This window comes from Apodemus sylvaticus, chromosome 5, assembly GCF_947179515.1.
Source record: "Apodemus sylvaticus chromosome 5, mApoSyl1.1, whole genome shotgun sequence".
Classification (NCBI taxonomy): Eukaryota; Metazoa; Chordata; class Mammalia; order Rodentia; family Muridae; genus Apodemus; species Apodemus sylvaticus.
In genome coordinates, this window is record NC_067476.1 from 67,340,029 (window position 1) to 67,359,365 (window position 19,337).

General features: G+C 34.3%; 1 protein-coding gene across 1 annotated transcript; it reads right to left on the reverse strand.

Annotated features, from left to right (window-relative positions):
* Nucleotides 1-12,458: 12,458 nt before the first annotated feature.
* LOC127684286 (olfactory receptor 8K3-like) lies at nt 12,459-13,400 on the reverse strand. The gene has a single exon (XM_052181240.1). It carries the CDS (start codon nt 13,398-13,400, stop codon nt 12,459-12,461), a length of 942 nt encoding a protein of 313 aa, XP_052037200.1.
* Nucleotides 13,401-19,337: the final 5,937 nt, after the last annotated feature.

Below are 19,337 nucleotides of genomic sequence, written 5' to 3' on the forward strand. Positions count from 1 at the left end.
TGTAAATTACTAATTTATATATATATATATGTGGTAGAATAAAATAGAGATATAAAGATATAAATGTAGTCCCATATTATTCAAGAGCAGTAAATACTCTTAACTGCTGCATTATCTCCACATTCCTATAATTCATCACTTTAAATGGGGTATGGGATGAGATGCAGCTCAGGAGTATTCACTACTACCTGGGTTAGTTTCCTAGTATTTTCTAAAATATGTAGTACATACTTATAATTCTATTATTCTGGCAGTAGCAACAGAGAGAATCAGAAGCTCAAGGACATAGTCAATTATACAGCAAGTCTGAGGCAAGCCTGAGTTCTAGGAGAAATTGTGTCAAAAGAAGGAAAACTAGAAATTCTCTAAATTTCTTATACCTACAGGTGGTACAGCTGAAAGTGTAAATATTCTTGATCAATATTTTGCTTTGCAATTATAAATTTTATTTTTCAGTTGTAAAATGATGGTTAAATAAAGAATGAGTTCAATAGTTCATAACACAGGCAAATCAGGCAAATTCTTCCCCTCTCTAGTTCATTATACTGACAAGACATGACTAATACTAAACAAAGCAATTCAATACCTAGATGAATCATACCATTTTACTATGTGTGTACATATGTGTGAAACTTGTTACATGTAAACTACACTTACTTAAGTTCAATATATGTTTACAGTGTTTACCAAGGTGCTGTTCCAGTGAGACATATTTCTAGTAATGAATTTAATATATTTGAGGTTAAAACATTAGATAATGTATTCAGTAACTGGAACAACAAATAGATGTTTCTTTGCATCATTTTTCAGTTTAGTGTAACAAGGCTAATTACTTTATCACTAAGAAAAATCACTGAATATTTGCTATGCTAATACCATGGAATATTTCCATCAGATTTCCATGTAAAATGATAATTTTAACCTAGCCATAAAATGTGCTCTTTAATGCAATTTCACATATAAATTAACACACACACACATATACACAGTCAATAAGACATAACTGACTTTTACCTCAACAAAAGATTAAAAAGTTTCACTAACAGATTAATATGTTAAATTAGAGCATCATAAAAGAGTTCTGATACTTAAAACATCTTAATATGTGAAATCATATAAAAATATAATTTACTCACATTTTTCACTTCTGAAATAAAAAGTTTGGAGTTTCTTTACTTTTGTTTCACCTCACCTCTTATTTTAGAATGTATTAACTATAAAGATAATTATATGTAAAATATATTTTCTAAGTAAATATTTGCAATCAATTTAGTTTACAAATATATATATATATATATATATATATATATATATATATATATATGAACATGTAATCCCTATAGCCAGTACATGAAATATGAGGAAAGGAGAGGGCCTGTCACTACTGAAACCAGAAAAACTCTCCTATATTGTATGACAAAACCAGATCAGAGTGCGAATGTTCCTGTGGGTTATGATGGCATGGAACAACTCGAGTAGCTTCTACCTCTTTTACCTGTAAGAAAACATTGTTCCTCATTCACCCATGTGTTTCTTTTATTGCATTCCCTAGAATGATGTATGAATTATGTTTGAATTTAAGAAATAATCCCTGTAGAGTTGTAAGCTATTTTTTAGTATCCCTAAAGCATTGTTATGAATACTGATTTACTTGAAGGTTGTTCATTAATTAACAGGGAGAATTTGTATGTGTGTTTGAATTATGTATTGAGTAAAAAAATTGGCAAACTTACTTCTATACTGTAATTTAAAATATTACCATTTTGTTCTAAGAGAGTTGATATTCCCTAAAGCAGTATTCTAAATAGCTAAAGTGTTGAAACAAATAGTCATTGATGAATGTGTGGACACAGTGCAAGTCTATTATCCAGTAGTACCATGAAATTGAAAAACATGGAAGGAAATTATAGGAACCAGACACAGGAAAAATACTACCAAGTTAAAACATATTAAAATACTGAAAAAAAATTATACAATCTGGTACTGAGTGAGGATTGCAGAAAGTGTGAGTGGGAAAATAAGTGGTTAGTGAAAACATTAGCTCATTTAGATAAAGAAGAAAATGAGCAAAAAGTTTGCTTCAAGTATGAGTGCCTGTACTCATTGGAAATAGTGAATATGAAGTTACTATATTAAATGTAGTAAAATAAATTTACAAAAATATTGGAGTTAAAATGCATGCTATTAGTTTGTATTTATTTATATTTTTAGGAGTTTGAGGAAACAAAGTTCAAGAGAGAAATGAAGATAAATCTGTCTTCTGGGTATATAGTCTTTGATAGCTTCAACTATCCAGTACAATACTGAAACAGAGGTTTAGGCTCCCAGAAATAAAAGGTATGGAATCTTAAAGCTTTCTGAGTTAGAATCATGTCCTGCACTTGCTTTCACTAATAAATATCTAGTCTCTGTCAAGAAGTTTGGTGTAATTCTGATAGGTCTGCCTTTGTATGTTACTTGACCTTTTTACCTTAGTACTTTAAATATTCTTCCTTTTTTTTTTTGCATTTGGTGTTTTGATTTATGTGATGGGTAGGATTTCTCAGTGCTGGAATATGTTTCTGTCTTGTTTACAGTCCTCTCTGCTTAGGATCTAAAGGGCAATGTTAATCTAAGGTTTTCATCCAAAACCCAGTTTATGAATGTATGAAGTTTCTTTGTCCCAAAGGTATAGTTTTATTACTTTCTGTTTATTTTGATTTTGAAGACAAGGAATATCCATTCATAAAAAGGTAGGTATATAGGTATATATATATGCATATGCCTATCTACCTATATATATATGCACATATATATGCATGTGTATATATAATATACACATGTGTATATATATATGCCTGTGTATATATATGTATTTGTATATATATGTGTGTATACATATGCATATAAGACACACACACATACCTATTTTGCATACATATGATTTCAGGGATAACCATTTGGTACAGTATAACCAAACAAGAGCCTATTACTAGGAGAAGAGTATTCTGTTTTAACAACTTCTTCATTCCTTAATTTTTGCTTTTATTTTTTCTAGGCTTAAGGCTTTTGAGCGTCCCCATTCCCATGTTAGAATGTTAGCTTGTCTATTGGTATTCAGTGATTTTCTTTATTAATTTATTATTTTATTTTTGTTTATTCTTATCTCATATAATACATACCCACATCAGTCAACTCTCCATCCACTCCTCCCAGTTCCCCAGCCTCCCTTCACTCCACTCCTCCTAGTTCCCCTTTTCAACCCTCTCTCATGAGATTTACTGCTCCTCTTTTTCCTTTCAGAAAATAGAAAGCCTCCAAGTGACAAAATTGAATACGAAGAACAAGGTGCAATAAGACTAGACACAAACCCTCACATCAAGACTGAACAAGGAAACTAAGTGTCCCAAAGGCAGGCAAAAACATCACAGACACCGCCACTGTTAGAAGTCCCACATAAATACCAAGCTGAACAACCACAGGAGGTATGCAGAAGACCTACTGCAGACCCTTTGAGGCTCAGTGGTTGCTGCTTCATTTTTTTGTGAGACCCTATGATTCCGGCTTTGCTGATTCTCTTGGTCATGGTATCATTGACTGCTCTGGGTCCTACAATCCTTCCCCTCCCTTTTCTGAGGTATTCCTTGAGCTCTTACTAGTGTTTGGGTATAATGATCTGTATCTGCTTCCATCAGGTTCTGATGGCAATTGGGATAGGACCTATCTGGGAATACAGGAGAAAAGAAAATAACATACTACCATTAAGGATCATTTAACTGGCAGTTTCCCAGTCTGATTTGGTTTTACACTAGGTATCTTATCCATCCAGGTACTAGTTTCTGACCATCAAAGCAATTTATGGCATGAGCTGTATCTCATAGCTTGAGCCTCATAGTCATTGGTTGGCCAGTACCACAAATTATGAGCCACCATTACCCTTTTAGGGAGAACCACAAGCACACCTTTTATGGAGAACAAATGTGGATCAAAGGTTTTATTAATGGGTTACTGTTCTATTCTCATTACTAGAAGTTATAGCAGATGGCCAGTTCAGTGCCTGTATCCTTTATTACTAGAAGTTCTTGCTAGATTACCCTAATGTGTTCTAGGAATTTTTCACTGCCCTTGGGCTTCTACTTGGTCCCTTATATGCCCACCTATTCTTGTCATCTCTCCCTGGACATTTTCCTGATCACTCCTCTTCCCATCCCCACTCACCCCCAATCGACCTACAAAATCTATTTGAAGTTTAATTTCAACCCTTTATATGGAGACCAATGAGTCCTGGGTCTCGGTTGCCTTGTTAAGCATTTCTTTATTTGCCTGTGTATTTCATGTATTTAAAAAAGATTTATTCACAAGCCTTCAGATGAAGAGCATCTGGGTTGCTTTAGGTTGCAGAAAATGATATAATCACCAAGACCATAAGGGAGAAAAGAGATAATGAAATTTCCCTTTTACTTGTGTGGCCAATAAAGGCAACTCTCACTATTGATAGATTTTTCTGCATTTAGAATATAAATCTCAGTATAGTTTGAGGGAAGACAAAGATAGGTAAAATTGTAATAGAAAAGGATAGGTGGTAAGTTTAAGAATGAAAGACATCAATGAATTGTTTAGCATATAACTTTTTGCTATAGGGCTCTTTTTTTCTGACCAAATATAGAAAAACAAGGCTTCTCCCATTAAGAATTTTATTATGACAAAAGAGTTAGCATTTGAATCATCTAAAATGAACAGTTAAGTTTGTGTTTATCCAATAGGATGAGAAGGCATTAAGGACAGGCTAGATTTATTTTATTCTACTTTTTACAGATTTTCTGGTAACCACAAGAAAAGGCCTGTGCAGGAATTGGGGTGTTCCTGACATTCTTAGGAGTTGGTAAGATATGGTCTACCAAATAACAATGTGGATATAGAGTCATGTAAATAGGAGGAACTTCCATTAGCAGTGGTTAAGATTTAGTAGCCAAGGCTTAGTATACTTGATAAGAGATAAGTCTGACAGTAATGATAATGTTGCATAGAGATGGATCCAGTTTACCTAGTATACTTTATTTCAAAAAGAAAGAAAAATTAAGGAAGGAATGAAGGAAGGAAGGAAAGGAAAGGAAAGAAGAAAGGAACAAAAAAAGTTTATCTTGTGAGGCACAGGAATGATGTGGCAACTGAAGAAGTATTTATGTTCCTATCATTTAACCTGTTGGTTAAAATTCCAGAAATTTAAGAGATAGTTTGGAATTATATGTCATATAATTTGAAGTCTATAAGAGTATTATTGGTCCTCTATGAATTCACACAAGTAGATGAATAAGTGATAGGTGTTTATGCAGATTAGGAAAGATAGACATATCCTGAGCTGTTGGATTTTGCTGTGCTGTAATTACTGAGTAAGTGAAGGGTAATGTATAGCAATACTCTAGATATTTAAAGATATTTACTGTGGTTGGAAAAGTAACGTGAAATAAAAAAGGAATGAATCTTAAGATGCATGACAGAATTTAAAGGTCAAATGTAAGGATCATGATTTTGCATAGCTTGACACCTATGCAAACCTATGCAGACACATAATAACAGTCAGCTATTAAGAATACTAATTAAAAAGTTTGAGTATATGAATTTAGTTGCCATATAGATAATTTATACAGTTGACATGAATGGAAGGCATCTGACTATTCATATAGAGACATCAGAAGCAGAGGATGTGGTGCCAACGGAAATGAACTCACACAATTATTACTTGAAAAAGAGTTTGAGCTTCATATTACTTCACCAAGCCAGTCCTTCCATCTCCTCTTGCAAAGTCCATCTCAATGAATCTCCATGAACCTCCTTTTCCAAGCCTTCTTTTTCTATAAATAATTAAACTCTCGCCTACCATCAAAGAGACTTATTTATCTATCAAAGACAGACTCTTATAGAAAACCAAAACTGGTCCAAGTATAGGGAGAAATATATATCATTAACTGGGAACCATAGAGGATACATTTTCAACACGACTCCTGTGCCTAAGATTCAACCAACATAGTGGGAAAATAGGGTAGATATATTGTAAACTCCAAGATAAGAGGTAGTCTTCTGTAAGATTTCATCTCTTAGAGATGACAGGGAGGTGACACTCACAAGAGCAGAATAACAGTATATCCCCCAACTGTCATTATTCTTAGTCCTTAATTTAACAGCTGTTCATAATGGATTCTTCAGTCACTTTATGTGATATTCAAGTCATATACATATTGACTCAATTCACAAGCTTTCTGGATTCTTCCTGCATGGATTCTGTTTTTATTTCTCAGCATTTATTTTTACCACATTTTTATTTTATAATTACATAATCCTTTTCTTTGTCTTCTCTCCCTGAACACCTCGTATGCATTCATGTACTTACTCTCTGTCTCTGTCTCACTCTCTCAAGTTAATGGTCTCTGGACCCTTTTCATTATATATATATGTCTGCATTTTTATGCATATGAATATATACAGAGATGATGGGTATATAGAGAGATAGAAACATGATATCTGCAATTAGAAGGAATCACCTACATATGTCAGAGAAGTTACAAGCATGGAGTCCAAGAAACATTGTTCTCTAAACACATCCGAAGAAGAGGACTAAGATGTAAGTTTCAAGCTTTCTTGAGTAAGAAAAATAATGCATGAACATATTCAGAGTGAGAAAATATAAGGTATAAATATATTACCTATATTATAATGTCAATAATAAATTTTAAATAGTAAAAGAAACATTTGCATTTTAAATGATGCAAACACCAGCACCAAATAAGGAATACTGTCAAACATTGTTTCTACCCTTATAGGCAGGTTGGCTTTTTTCTACCACAGATGAAATGGCCTCTGTTTACATAGGAACCTGCACTTGGGGGGGGGGAGGGTGCACATTCCACTGTGATATTAATGCTGTTATATCACAAAGAAAGCTCTCCAAGAAAAGAGCACATTTACACCAGTGTTAAGTTTATCAAAACAATTCAAGAAAAATACCCTTTTTTGTTTATTAATTATGTTGTCTCCTCTAATTAGTGATTAAAAAGAATTCATTAGAGATACAGTAAGTTCACAAAATGATTATGTCAATAGAGTAAATTTTAAAATTAATAAATGAAGATGAAAAAGTAGATTAAAATTTTCTTTTTAACTTGGCTATTTGTATATGCATGTTTAACCTTATATCATAGCAATCAATGCTCTTGGAAGCCACAAACTGACCTCAGATTCTCTGGAACCACTTTTAAAAAGTTGTTAACCATTGTGTAGGTGTTCATACCTAAGAAAAGAACCAATCGATTTGACAACAAGGCACCATAAATGCAAGTGAGACAGCATGGCATTTTGTAAGAATTGATTGATTATGCTAATTTTCCTTTGGATATGCAGCATTTTAAAAGCCATTGTGTTTAAATGCATTGCAATTTATAATTGCAAATATTTGAATTAAAAATTAGAATTTAAAAATCAAATAAATTATTTACATGTATGTGTGCTGTGCTATGTGTGTGTGTGTGTGTGTGTGTGTGTGTGTGAGTGTTTAGTTAGAATTACTTTTGCTGTGATAAAACACTATGATCAACAGTATGTTGTAAAGGGAATATTTTATTTAGCTTACACTTCCACAGTATAGTTCTTCATTGAAAGTCTACCATAGATGGAAAGTCAGGTCAAGAATCTGGAGAAACAAGCTGATGCATTCAGAGCCATGGATATCAACTGGTTTGCTCCTTCTAGGACTATCAGACAAGCTGTGACAACACCAACAATGAACTGGTTCCTCCTTTATCAATCACTAAGAAAAATCTCCACCTGCTTGCCTTTGGCCAAATCTTATGCAGCCATTTTGCCAATTGATGTTTCCTCTACTCAGATGTGTATATATTGTTTAAAATTGACATAAACCTTCTCATCACATATGTATACCTTTATTTCATATAGTGTCAAAAACACAGTAAACATATAAACTTCTGTGGATTATATGATACTTAAAAAAGAAGTATATGACAGTAATAAGAATTATATTGTCTACATTATTATAGGCTCTTTGATGCTTTCAGTAAATGAGGCCTTACAATTATAACTTCTGTGAGATAGACACAACCACTAGTTGAAGAAGATAAAGTTACACTGGTGTAAGTTAGTAAGATTACTTCAAGTTTCTTTCCATTTAGTTTGATGTTGGATACTTGTTTGCAGTATATTGATTTTACTAGGTTTAGGTAGGGGCCTTGAATTTCTGTCTTTTCCAAGACCTTTAACATGAAAGGGTGCTGAGTTTTGTCAAACGATTTTTCAGCATCTAATGAAATGACAATGTGTTTTTTCTTCGAGTTTATTTATGCAGTGGATTAAATTGATGGATTTCCATATATTGAACCATCCCTGCAATCCTGGGATGAAGCCCATTTGATCATGGTGAATGATTGTTTTGATGTGTTCTTAGATTCAGTTGGCAAGAATTTTATTGAGTATTTGTGCATCAATATTCATAAGGGAAATTTGTTCTAAAGTTCTCTTTGTTGGATCTTTGTATGGTTTTGGTATCAGCGAAATTGTGGCTTCATAGAATGAGTTTGGTAGTGCTTCTTCTCTTTCCATTTTGTGGAATAGTTTGAAGAGTACTGGTGTAGGTCTTTGAAGGTCTGATCGACATCTGATAGACTAAAACCATCTGGTCCTGTGCTTTTTTTTTTGGTTTTGAGACTGTCAATGACCACTTCTATTTCTTTAGGGACCATTTAGATGGTCTACCTGCTGCTAATTAAACTTTGGTAATTGGTATCTGTCTAGGAAATGGTCCACTTCATCCAGATTTTCCAGATGTGTAGAGTATAGGTTTTTTTTTTAGAAGGATCTGATGATTTTTTTTTAATTTCCTCAGTTTTTGTTGTTATTTCTCCCTTTTCATTTCAGATTTTGTTATTTTGGATACTGTCTCTGTGCCCTCTGGTTAGTATAGCTAAAGGGTTATCTATCTTGTTGATTTTCTCAAAGAACCAGCTTCTGGTTTTGTTGATTCTTTGTATAGTTCTTTTTGTTTCTATTTGGTTGATTTCAGCCATGAGTTTAATGATTTCCTGCCTTCTACTCCTCTTGGGTATATTAGATTCTTTCTGTTCTAAAGCTTTCAGGTGTTCTATTAAGCTGCTAGTATATACTATCTCCAGCTTCTTTTTGGAGGCACTCAGAGCTTTGAGTTTTCCTCTTAGCACTGCTTCCATTGTGTCTCATAAATTTGGGTGTGTTGTGCCTTCATTTTCATTAAATTCTAAAAAGGTTTTGATTTCTTTCCTTATTTCTTCCTTGCCCAAGGTATCGTTGAGTAGAGCATTGTTCAGCTTCCATGTGTATGTGGGCTTTCTGTTGTTTTTGTTGCTATTGAAGACCACTCTTACTCCATAGTGATCTGATAGGAGGAATGGGATCAGCTTGATCTTCTTATATTTGTTGAGCTCTGTCTTGGGGCCAATTATATGGTCAGTATTGGAGATGGTACCATGAAGTGCTGAGAAGAAGGTATATTCTTTTGTATTAGGATGAAATGCTCTATAGATATCTATTTAATCCATTTGGTCCAAAACTTCTGTTAGTTTCACTGTACTGTATTGTATTGTTTCCCTGATCTGTCCATTTAGGAGAGTAGGGTGTTGAAGTCACCCACAATTATTGTATGGGGTGTTTTTGTCCTGTTACAAACTTTTCATCATTACCTTTGCTAAGGCTAGTGATAAAGACAGACCCTGCTGAAAGGCATTCCAATACTTTCTTTCACTAAGGTTCATGAGTTCATTGAGATTAGGACTGGAAGCAGTAGGTGTAATCGCCACATCCTCTTTTTCTTTCCACCGGAATACCAAGTTCTCTTTTATCAATTAACCAGCTTGTCAGTTGGGATCGTGCTATATAAAGAATTAAGAATGGGAAGAAGAAAGACACAGTGCAGAACCCATAACCCAGGAAGTGCAATATCCTTAAAGAACATCAAGGCCCTTTCTAAGGCCAGAGGTGGGCACACTGCCAGGGACCTCCAGGGAGCCTTGCCCTGAGAGGCATTTTTCTCCTATCTGCCTTCATGACGTATTGTCATGGCACACAGACGACACTAAAGTTGGTGTGACAGGTTGGTTCATATTGTTGTTCCTCCTATGGGTCTGCAAACCCCTTCAGCTCCTTGGGTCCTTTCTCTAGCTCCTCCTCTGGGGACCCTGCACTCAATTCAATAGTTGACTGAGATCATCCGCCTCTGTATTTGTCAGGCACTGGCATAACCTCTCAGGAAATAGTTATATAAGTGTCTTGTCAACAAGCACTTTTTGGCATCCACAGTAGTGTAAGTGTTTGGTAACTGTATATGGGATGGATCCCTAGGTGGGGCAGTCTATGGATGTCCTTTTCTTCTGTCTCTTCTACCCACTTTATATTTCCACCCATGGGTATTTTGTTCCCCCTTCCAAGAAGAATCCACACTTTGTTCTTCCTTTTTCTTGAACTTCATGTGGTCTGTGAATTATATCTTGGGTATTCCAAGCTTCTGGGTTAATACCCACTTATCAGTGAATACATACCATGTGTGTTCGTTTGTGATTGGGTTGCTTCACACATAAAATAAAAATAATTGGGGCTGGATTACAGTTTCAGAGATAAAGTGCATTATCATCTTGGTAGAAAGCAATGTCCAGGCAGACATATTGGAGAAGCCAACAGTTTTACATCTTGATCCAAAGGCTGCCAGAATGAGGCTGTACTTAGCTGGAAGCCAGGAGGAGGGTATGGATTACACCGGCCAGACTTATGCATATATATGATATTTCCAAATCCCACCTCCACAGTGACACACTTCCTCTAACAAGGACGTTAATGTTCAATAGGATAACAAATTAGGAGGCCATAGCTCCTACTATTTCTTCTACCTATGGGTCAAGCATATTTAAACTGCTACATCATTAATGTGATGAAACATTTTTTGATAAGCAAATTTGAACCAAACCTGAATTTCATGTTCAAATAGATCTTAATGTATTTCTAGATCACAAAGAGTTCTAGATATTCAATTAACATTTTGCCTTTTCTATTTTTTCACATATCATTGCCTTTACTATTTTCTGGGATTTGTTTTTGGAAATTTCAGAAGGTGTATACCACTTTAGATGTTCATTTAAATCAAAAATATTTCTGAAGAATGAGAAATCTCTTTTCTCTAAATTTTTCCTTGAATCCAGGTGGCTAACTGCCTTCATTTCATTTGGGGACAGTGAGAGAATTATTTCTTAAAACAATTTCACTTTAATATTCTCTTCATAATAAATTTTCTATATTTTAATAACTGTTTAAAAGGAATCAGCAATGACACAGTACTTATGGAATAAAGCTAAGACCACAGGATAATTTTCAACAAACATTCTCATCATTCCTATGGTGTATATAATTTTACTCAAAAATATTGAAGTTTCTGAATCACTATTGTATAAAATATAAAATTTTCGCAACTCTAATTCTTCCTATATTGAACTACAAAATCCTGATGTTAAATTTAAAGCTATGATATTGGCAAATGAGCACAAACGTATAATAACCAGTAGACTATTTTTTATTAATTATTTTATTTATTTACATTTCAAATGATATCCTCCTTCCTGGTTTCCTCTCTTCAATGCCTCCATCCATTCACCCTCTGCCTACCCTCTATGAGAGTGCTCCTCTATCCACTCATGCACTCCTGCCTCACTTCTCCAGGATCCCCCTAAGCTAGGGCAGCAAGCTTCCCCAGGACCAAGGGCTTCCCCTCACATTGATGTTCGACAAGACCATCCTCTGCTACATATGTTGCTGAAGATATGAATCCCTCCTGTGAGCTCTGTGTAGACCAGTTGATATTGTTCTTCCTATGGGGTTGCAATCCCTTTTAACTTTGTCACTCTTTCCCCTAGTTCTTTCATTGGGGTCCCTGGTGTTAGTCCAATTGTTGTATCTGCATCTGTATTAGTCAGGTGATGGCAAAGCCTTTCAAGGGACAGCCATACCAGGCTCCTGTCAGCAAGCACTTAAGTAAGAATTTGTGCTTTTGAAATTTCAAACAGTGTGACCATTCATAATCAGAACATGTACAAAAACACAAATGTAGAAACAGACAAAACTGTTTAGATGGGAAATAGCACTTACAAATATCACTCAAAATTTTATTTCTAAAGTGAAAAACAGTATACAACTCCAGTTTCTAGTGTTAAAACATAGTCCTTAAATCTATTTGCATTTGTATATAATTAGTTATCACAAAGCAATGCATCTTCTCAAGGAAGGCAATGTCTTTTCATGAATATTTAGTAAGTTACTTATGATACATGAAAAATTAAATCTTCACCAAAAGCACCAATATTTAAGTATAGGTTGAGTCTGTGTACTTTTATTAACTTTTTAATTAGAGATGGTTCACCTTTCTCTGTAATATGTAGTATTCATATTGCATGAAGCCTCTAAGGGAAGATTTTACAAATATTTCTCCAAGTCCTGTGTAGGGCAAATTTTACATCCTTGTTCCTCAAACTATAGATCAAAGGATTCAGCATGGGTATAACCAGGGTGTAAAAAATTGAGGACACCTTATCAGTGTCAGTGGAATGACTGGACCGAGGCTGCGCATACATAAATATTAAAGTACCATAGAACACTGTCACCACTGTCAGGTGGGATCCACATGTTGAGAAAGCCTTGTACCTGCCTTCTGCAGAGTTCATCCTGAGAACTGCTGTGAGGATAAACATGTAGGACACTAGAACAATAAGTAGAGACACAATCAAATCAAAAGCAGCAAAGATCATAACAATGAATGCAATTTCCTCTGCATGTGAACAGAGTAGAGACAGCAAGGGGATACAGTCACAGTAGAAATGATGAATGACATTGTAGCCACAGAAGGATGAAGTGAAAATATTCACTGTAATGAGAAGGGAAACAAATGTGCAGTACAGATAAGGCATTGCCATAAGAACCCAACATACTTTTGGGGACATAAGGACAGTGTAGAGCAGAGGCTTACAGATGGCCACATATCGGTCATAGGACATTGCAGAGAGAATGAATAGCTCACTACCAATGAATACAAGAAAGAAAGCTAGTTGTGTGGCACAAAGATTAAATGATATTGTGTTTTTATCTACAACAAAATTTTCCAACATTTTGGGTCCCACAGCTGTAGAATATCCAAGATCTGTAATAGCTAAATGTCTGAGAAAAAAGTACATGGGTGTTTGCAGGTGTGAGTCTACTGTGGTGAGAACAATGATTCCCAAATTACCTACCATTGAGGTCATATATATGGCAAAGAATAGCACAAATAAAGGAGCCTGCAAATCAGAGCGGTCACTGATGCCCAATAGGATGAATTCAGACATTACTGTGAGATTGTGTTTCTTCATTCTCCTGTATCAAAAACAAACAACAAACAAACAAATAAATAAATAAAAGGGAATAGCTTTCAAGCACTTGGTATGTAAAATACTCATTATGCAATACCATTAGAATACGATGCATGAAAATTCTGTATGTACAGGTGTTTGTGTGTATGTGTAGTATGTCTACATGTGCTTGAAAATAAGCACCATATACTTTGGATAAAATGATACATACACCTGCATTTTTATGAATGGATAGATGATTGTTTCATAAGATCCTTAACATGTAACAGTATTATATTTTTAATGATATTTACACTATACAATGAAAAAGATTTCTGCTAACATGTAATACCAAAATGGTATATAAGGCATTTAATATCACATTGTGTCCAAATAACTCAATTTGAATTATTAATAGATAATAATTCAAACTTTATTTAAAAACTGAGATAGATAAATATAATAGATATAGGGAATAGATATAGGGTATATGATATCTTGATGGAATAATTACTAAAATCGTTATAAAATCTATATCTATGCAAATACATTTACAGGTCAAAAATAAAAGAATATTTGAACATGAAAATTATTTGTAAAAATTTAGTTATATATCAATGTGGAAGAAGAAAATTATTATAGTATCTTAATTCTAAACGAAGAAATGCAGGCAACTAATGACTGCCAAGGGATGTGAGTCTTTTCATTTGGTTGTTCAACCAAAAATAATTTTTTGTGGAACTATATACATATAAACAGCACAAACCAACTAACCTAGCTTTATTTATGTATTTCTGCATGTGAGAGTGTATGTGAGTATATGAGTGTTTTTATCTGGGTAAAATAATACTATGATAAAGAAGTCATAGGTTTGGCAGTGAGGGGTTATGGTAGGGGATGGAGGAAGAGGCAAAGGAAAGGGATAGAGAATGGATAGAAAATCTTGAGAAGAAATGTTATTATATTTTGATTAAAAATATAAAAATAGAAAAAATGATATGAACTCAGTTGTTATTTTAAAGTTGACAATTTCTAGATATTGCCTTAACATAAATGTAATGTCTTTGTGATATTAATAGCTAATTTAATAATATGGTATATTTAATACACAGATAAATTAGATTTTTGGCAAATCTGTAAGGTGCATTGAATTCAATGAATGAAAATATTGTCATTATATTGGAAGAGATAGAGAAAGAGCAGACAATGGATGGAGACAAAATAGGTTAATGTGAAGTTGAGTATAATTAGATTTGGTTATATATACATTTAAAATTTCATCATCAGACACACTTTTCTACAATCAATACTTAGTAATATGTATGTTTAAATATTTAATGGTCAAGAGTGATGTATGTCTTACAATCACATCCATTGAGAGCTGCATGAAAGAAGATGAGGAGGTTAAGATAATACTTAGCTACATACAGCCTGGGATATAAGACAACTAGTCTTTAAAAATGCTTCATTGATAAAGAAAATTAAATTTCTATATAATCCTTACAAGTAGAGATATTCATCCAAAAGTAAAAATGACAGAAATTATAGTGTCATACTTTTCAATTCTGGATCATATGACTTAGAAGAATCATATTACATGAAAAATAATGCAGATAATGTATCATAAACATAAATCCTAGAACTCGTATTGACTTTGTTTAGACCAATTTTACCAAGGGTACACAATTTATCTAAAACTCTATACAGCTTTATGCATTACCTAGAGTGAAGCCAACTGCTTATTAAAAAACAAGCTTATACCTTCAAAACTTATTCCAAATAGACATAATAGTGAATTTCCACTCACTGCTAATCTTCTCTATCATTTCTTATTTTAATTCAGTAGGTTAGAATTTAACTGCATTTTTGTGAAACTTATTTTTCTGTATATGTACGAGTGGCTACATGTACGTATGTGTACTCTGTATTATCTGGATGCCAGACAAGACATTAAACTAGAGCTACAGTTTTCTGTCAGCATATGTGTGCTCACAACCAAAGCTGGGACTGTGTAAAAGCAGAAAGTGCTTTTAATTGTTGAGTCTTCTCTATAACCCTTTATCTATATTTCTATTGTAAATACAGAATAAAATTGGTGATGCAAACAAGAAAAAGAACCCTATACTCTTTTATTAAACATCTTTTTCTGATGTTGGGAAGGAAAAGCATCACAAAATGTCAATTGTTCCATGATACACAAAAGTCATTTTCAAATATAACATATAAAATATATATTTTTATTTTTAAATAATGGCAGTAATTTAATTAAAAGTAGTTTCATGTATGTTGGGGGGTTCTCTGTATTTGCATGTATGTGTGTCTGCCCTTCTGTGTATATGGTTTATCAGGTTTTAGTGAAAAATATTTGTTAAACAGGTAGTTATTATTGACTCTCAGGATGAATTTTGTCATCATTCTTATACTGTTGCTAGACTTGTCCCATCTCTTAGTGGTTTGACCTAAATTAAACAGTAATTTTTATTTTATGTAAGTTTTCATAATATTTCAAGGTAAGTTATTTTTATATAAATTATCATAAATATTATTCATGCACATGTGCAATTTTATGTTCATTGAAATTGATTAATTTTTGAGCAGCAAATTATCAGAATTTTATTGTGTGAAATCCTGGGGGAATAATGGTAAATCTTAACAAATTAGTAAAAAGAGAGACCACTGGTTTTGTTGTCGTACAAATAAGGCTAATAAAAGCTCTTTTTATTTGTAAGAATGGTATCTTAAAGGAAAAGAAAACTTACGTTCAATAATTCATCTCATAATTTTACAATGCATCATTATAGAGATAAATTTAATCTATTAAAGGTTTAGTTTATTAAATGTTATATATATGTAATATACTCATATTCACTTATGTAGAATTCATGTATCTGAATGCCAAAGTCATTTATGGAATCCTCAATGCAATATAACCAACACAAATATCTACATGATTTATAGCACATTATTCTGAAAAAATTCTGAGTATAGCTAATAGTACATAGGTTACTAAGAGCAGCATGATGTGACAACAATACAACAAAACAAATAGCTATTACTTCAGGTCAAAAACTATAACCACAAACATCCTTAAGTTTTAATGACACACTTCACAGCAGAAATTGGAAGGACAGCTGTCTCTATGTATAAATTGGGGATATTAATTGCATTTCATAGGAAACAGTCTACAGGAATGTTACTACCTGGGAAAGATTTTTACTACTATTTCACTCTGATCCCATCTATGCACCTTCCTTATAGATGAACACAAATAAGATCACAACCTTAAATAAATGCAGAGTTATTCAGTGTTTATGTCTTGCTTTTGGTTCTTATTGCAGTTGTATTTGTACGGGAAACACAACACTGTAAGATGCATCTAATAAAGATCTATGGTTTGGTATGTAAAAGGAGATAAGAATGTTCTATCTCAGGTGTATATAAACTCAATGGAAACAAATGTATTGCTGTTTCATATTTTACTGTTCATTCAGAGAGCTTATATTTATCTTTTAACACTATGAACAAGAAAAATTAGTTCCCACAATGTACTTACATGGCATTGTGCCATCACCACAGACTGGAATATTTAAAAATTCTTTCATACTGACAATGTTTTAGTATTTAAGAAACTTAGCAATGAGTATCACACAAACCTTCATTTACAGAATCAATGAGAAGCAACACAGATCTACAGTCTCTAAAGACCTAAATGTTTACAAGGATGTCAAATGTATTCTTTTCTCTAATTTCTCTCTAATACAGAGCAAAGCAAACAACAAAACTCCCACAAGGCAATCTATGTTTTTAAATTAAAGCTTCATCTTCATTTCTGTCATATTTTGTCACAAAAATAATATGCAGACACAAATGGTTTCCAAACTGAAATAACAAATATCATTTTTCCTATGCTGAGTGTGAGAATGTTCTCTGTTAATTTAGTAGTAGATGGAGAAAATGAAGATGAAGAATGGAGCAGATGGGTATGGCTACTGCTGCATTTCACAGGAAAGAAGGGATCACAGACAAAACAAAATATGAGTACTTACACAACCCAGTAAGGCCACAGCAGCAGCTAACTATTACCACTGATACTGAGCACACACAGAATCTCAGGAAAAACTTTATTTTTGTTACCTGGAAAGGGATTTCTCTTTTAATTATTTGATCTGTTCCTTAACATGGAATTTTTAAAATAATTTATACATTTTTAACTTCAGAGATTCCTCCCTAAGGATTTACTGAGTAATTTGTTGATTTCACTCGAGTATTACATATTGCCCAATAATTGCTGGGGACAACAACTTCTTTCTCTCTTTCCCTCTCTCTAATAAATTCTGTTTCTGAGTTTTGTCCAGAATTATTGATTTAATCCCTCAGTAAAACTATAGAGCTAATGATAAACCAACCAGACACCCCAGAGCACCCAAGGAATAAATCACCAACCAAAGAGTACACATAGAGCGACTCAGGGCTCCAGTGTCATATCTAGCAGAGGATGGCCCTGTCATGCATCAGTGGGAGGAGAGGCATTTGTTCCTGTAAAGTCTCCATGCTCCAGTGTAAGGGAATTGGAGGACAGGGGTAGTAGTGGGTAGGTGGGTGTCAGAATAACCTCATAGAAGCAGGGGGAGGGGGGATGTGGTAGGGAGTTTCAAGGGGTGGGGAACTAGGAAAAGGGATAACATTTGAAATTTAAGTAAAGAAATATCCAATAAAACAAAAGAAAACAGAATGTCTAGTAGATAACGATTCTTTTTTAATTACTTACTTACTTACTTAATTAATTAATTTATACTCCATATTTTATTTCACCCTATCCACCCTCCAACTGTTCCACATCCCATACCTCCTCCCCACCCCGTCTCCACATGGATGTCCCCACTCCTACCCAACTTGACCTCTAAACTCCCTGGGGCCTCCAATCTCTTGAGAGTTAGGTACATCATCTCTTAATGAACACAGATCCAGCAATGCCCTATTGTATGTGTGTTAGGGGCCTCATATCAGCTGGTGTATGCTGCCTGAGTGGTAGTCCAGTGTTTGATATATCTCGGGGGCCAGATTAATTGAGACTGCTGGTCCTCCTATGGGATTGCCCTTCTCCTCAGCTTCTTTCTGCCTTCCCTAATTAAAAAATAGGAGTCAGCTGCTTCTGTCCATTGGTTGGATGCAAATGTCTTCATTGGACTCTTTCAGCTGCTTGATGGGTATCTTAGTCAGGGTTTCTATTCCTGCACAAACATCATGACCAAGAAGCAAGTTGGGGAGGAAAGGGTTTATTGAGCTTACACTTCCACATTGCAGTTCATCACTAAAGGAAATCAGGACTGGAACTCAAGCAGGTCAGGAAGCAGGAGGTGATGCAGAGGCCATGGAGGGATGTTTCTTACTGGCTTGCTTCCCCTGGCTTGCTCAGCCTTATCTTGCTCTCTCTTATAGAACCCAAGAGCACTAGCGCAAAGGTGGAACCACCCACAAGGGGCCCTCACCGCTTGATCACTAATTGAGAAAATGCCCCACAGCTGGATCTCATGGAGGCAGTTCCCCAACTGAAGCTCCTTTCTTTGTGATAACTCCAGCCTGTGTCAAGTTGACACACAAAACTAGCCAGTACAATTGACCCCTTGTCAACTTGACACACAAACATATCACTATTAAGCCTCAACCCTTACTTTCTTATTCATCCCCAAGATCTAAATTACTTTAAAAGTCCCACAGTCTTTACACATTAAAAGTTCAATCACCTTAAAATGTCCAATATCTTTAAAATTCAAAGTCTTTTAAAAGTTCAAAGTTTTTTAACTGTGGGCTCCACTAAAATACTTTCTTCCTTCAAGAGGGAAATATATCAGGGCACAGTCACAACTAAAAGCAAAACTCAAACTCCAAATGTCCAATGTCTGGGATCCAACTCACGATCTTCTGGGCTCCTCCAAGGGCTTGGGTCACTTCTTCAGT

Coding starts and splice junctions, on each gene's coding strand:
- LOC127684286 (XM_052181240.1), bottom strand. CDS start 13,400: ATGAAGAAACACAATCTCACAGTAATGTCTGAATTCATCCTATTGGGC.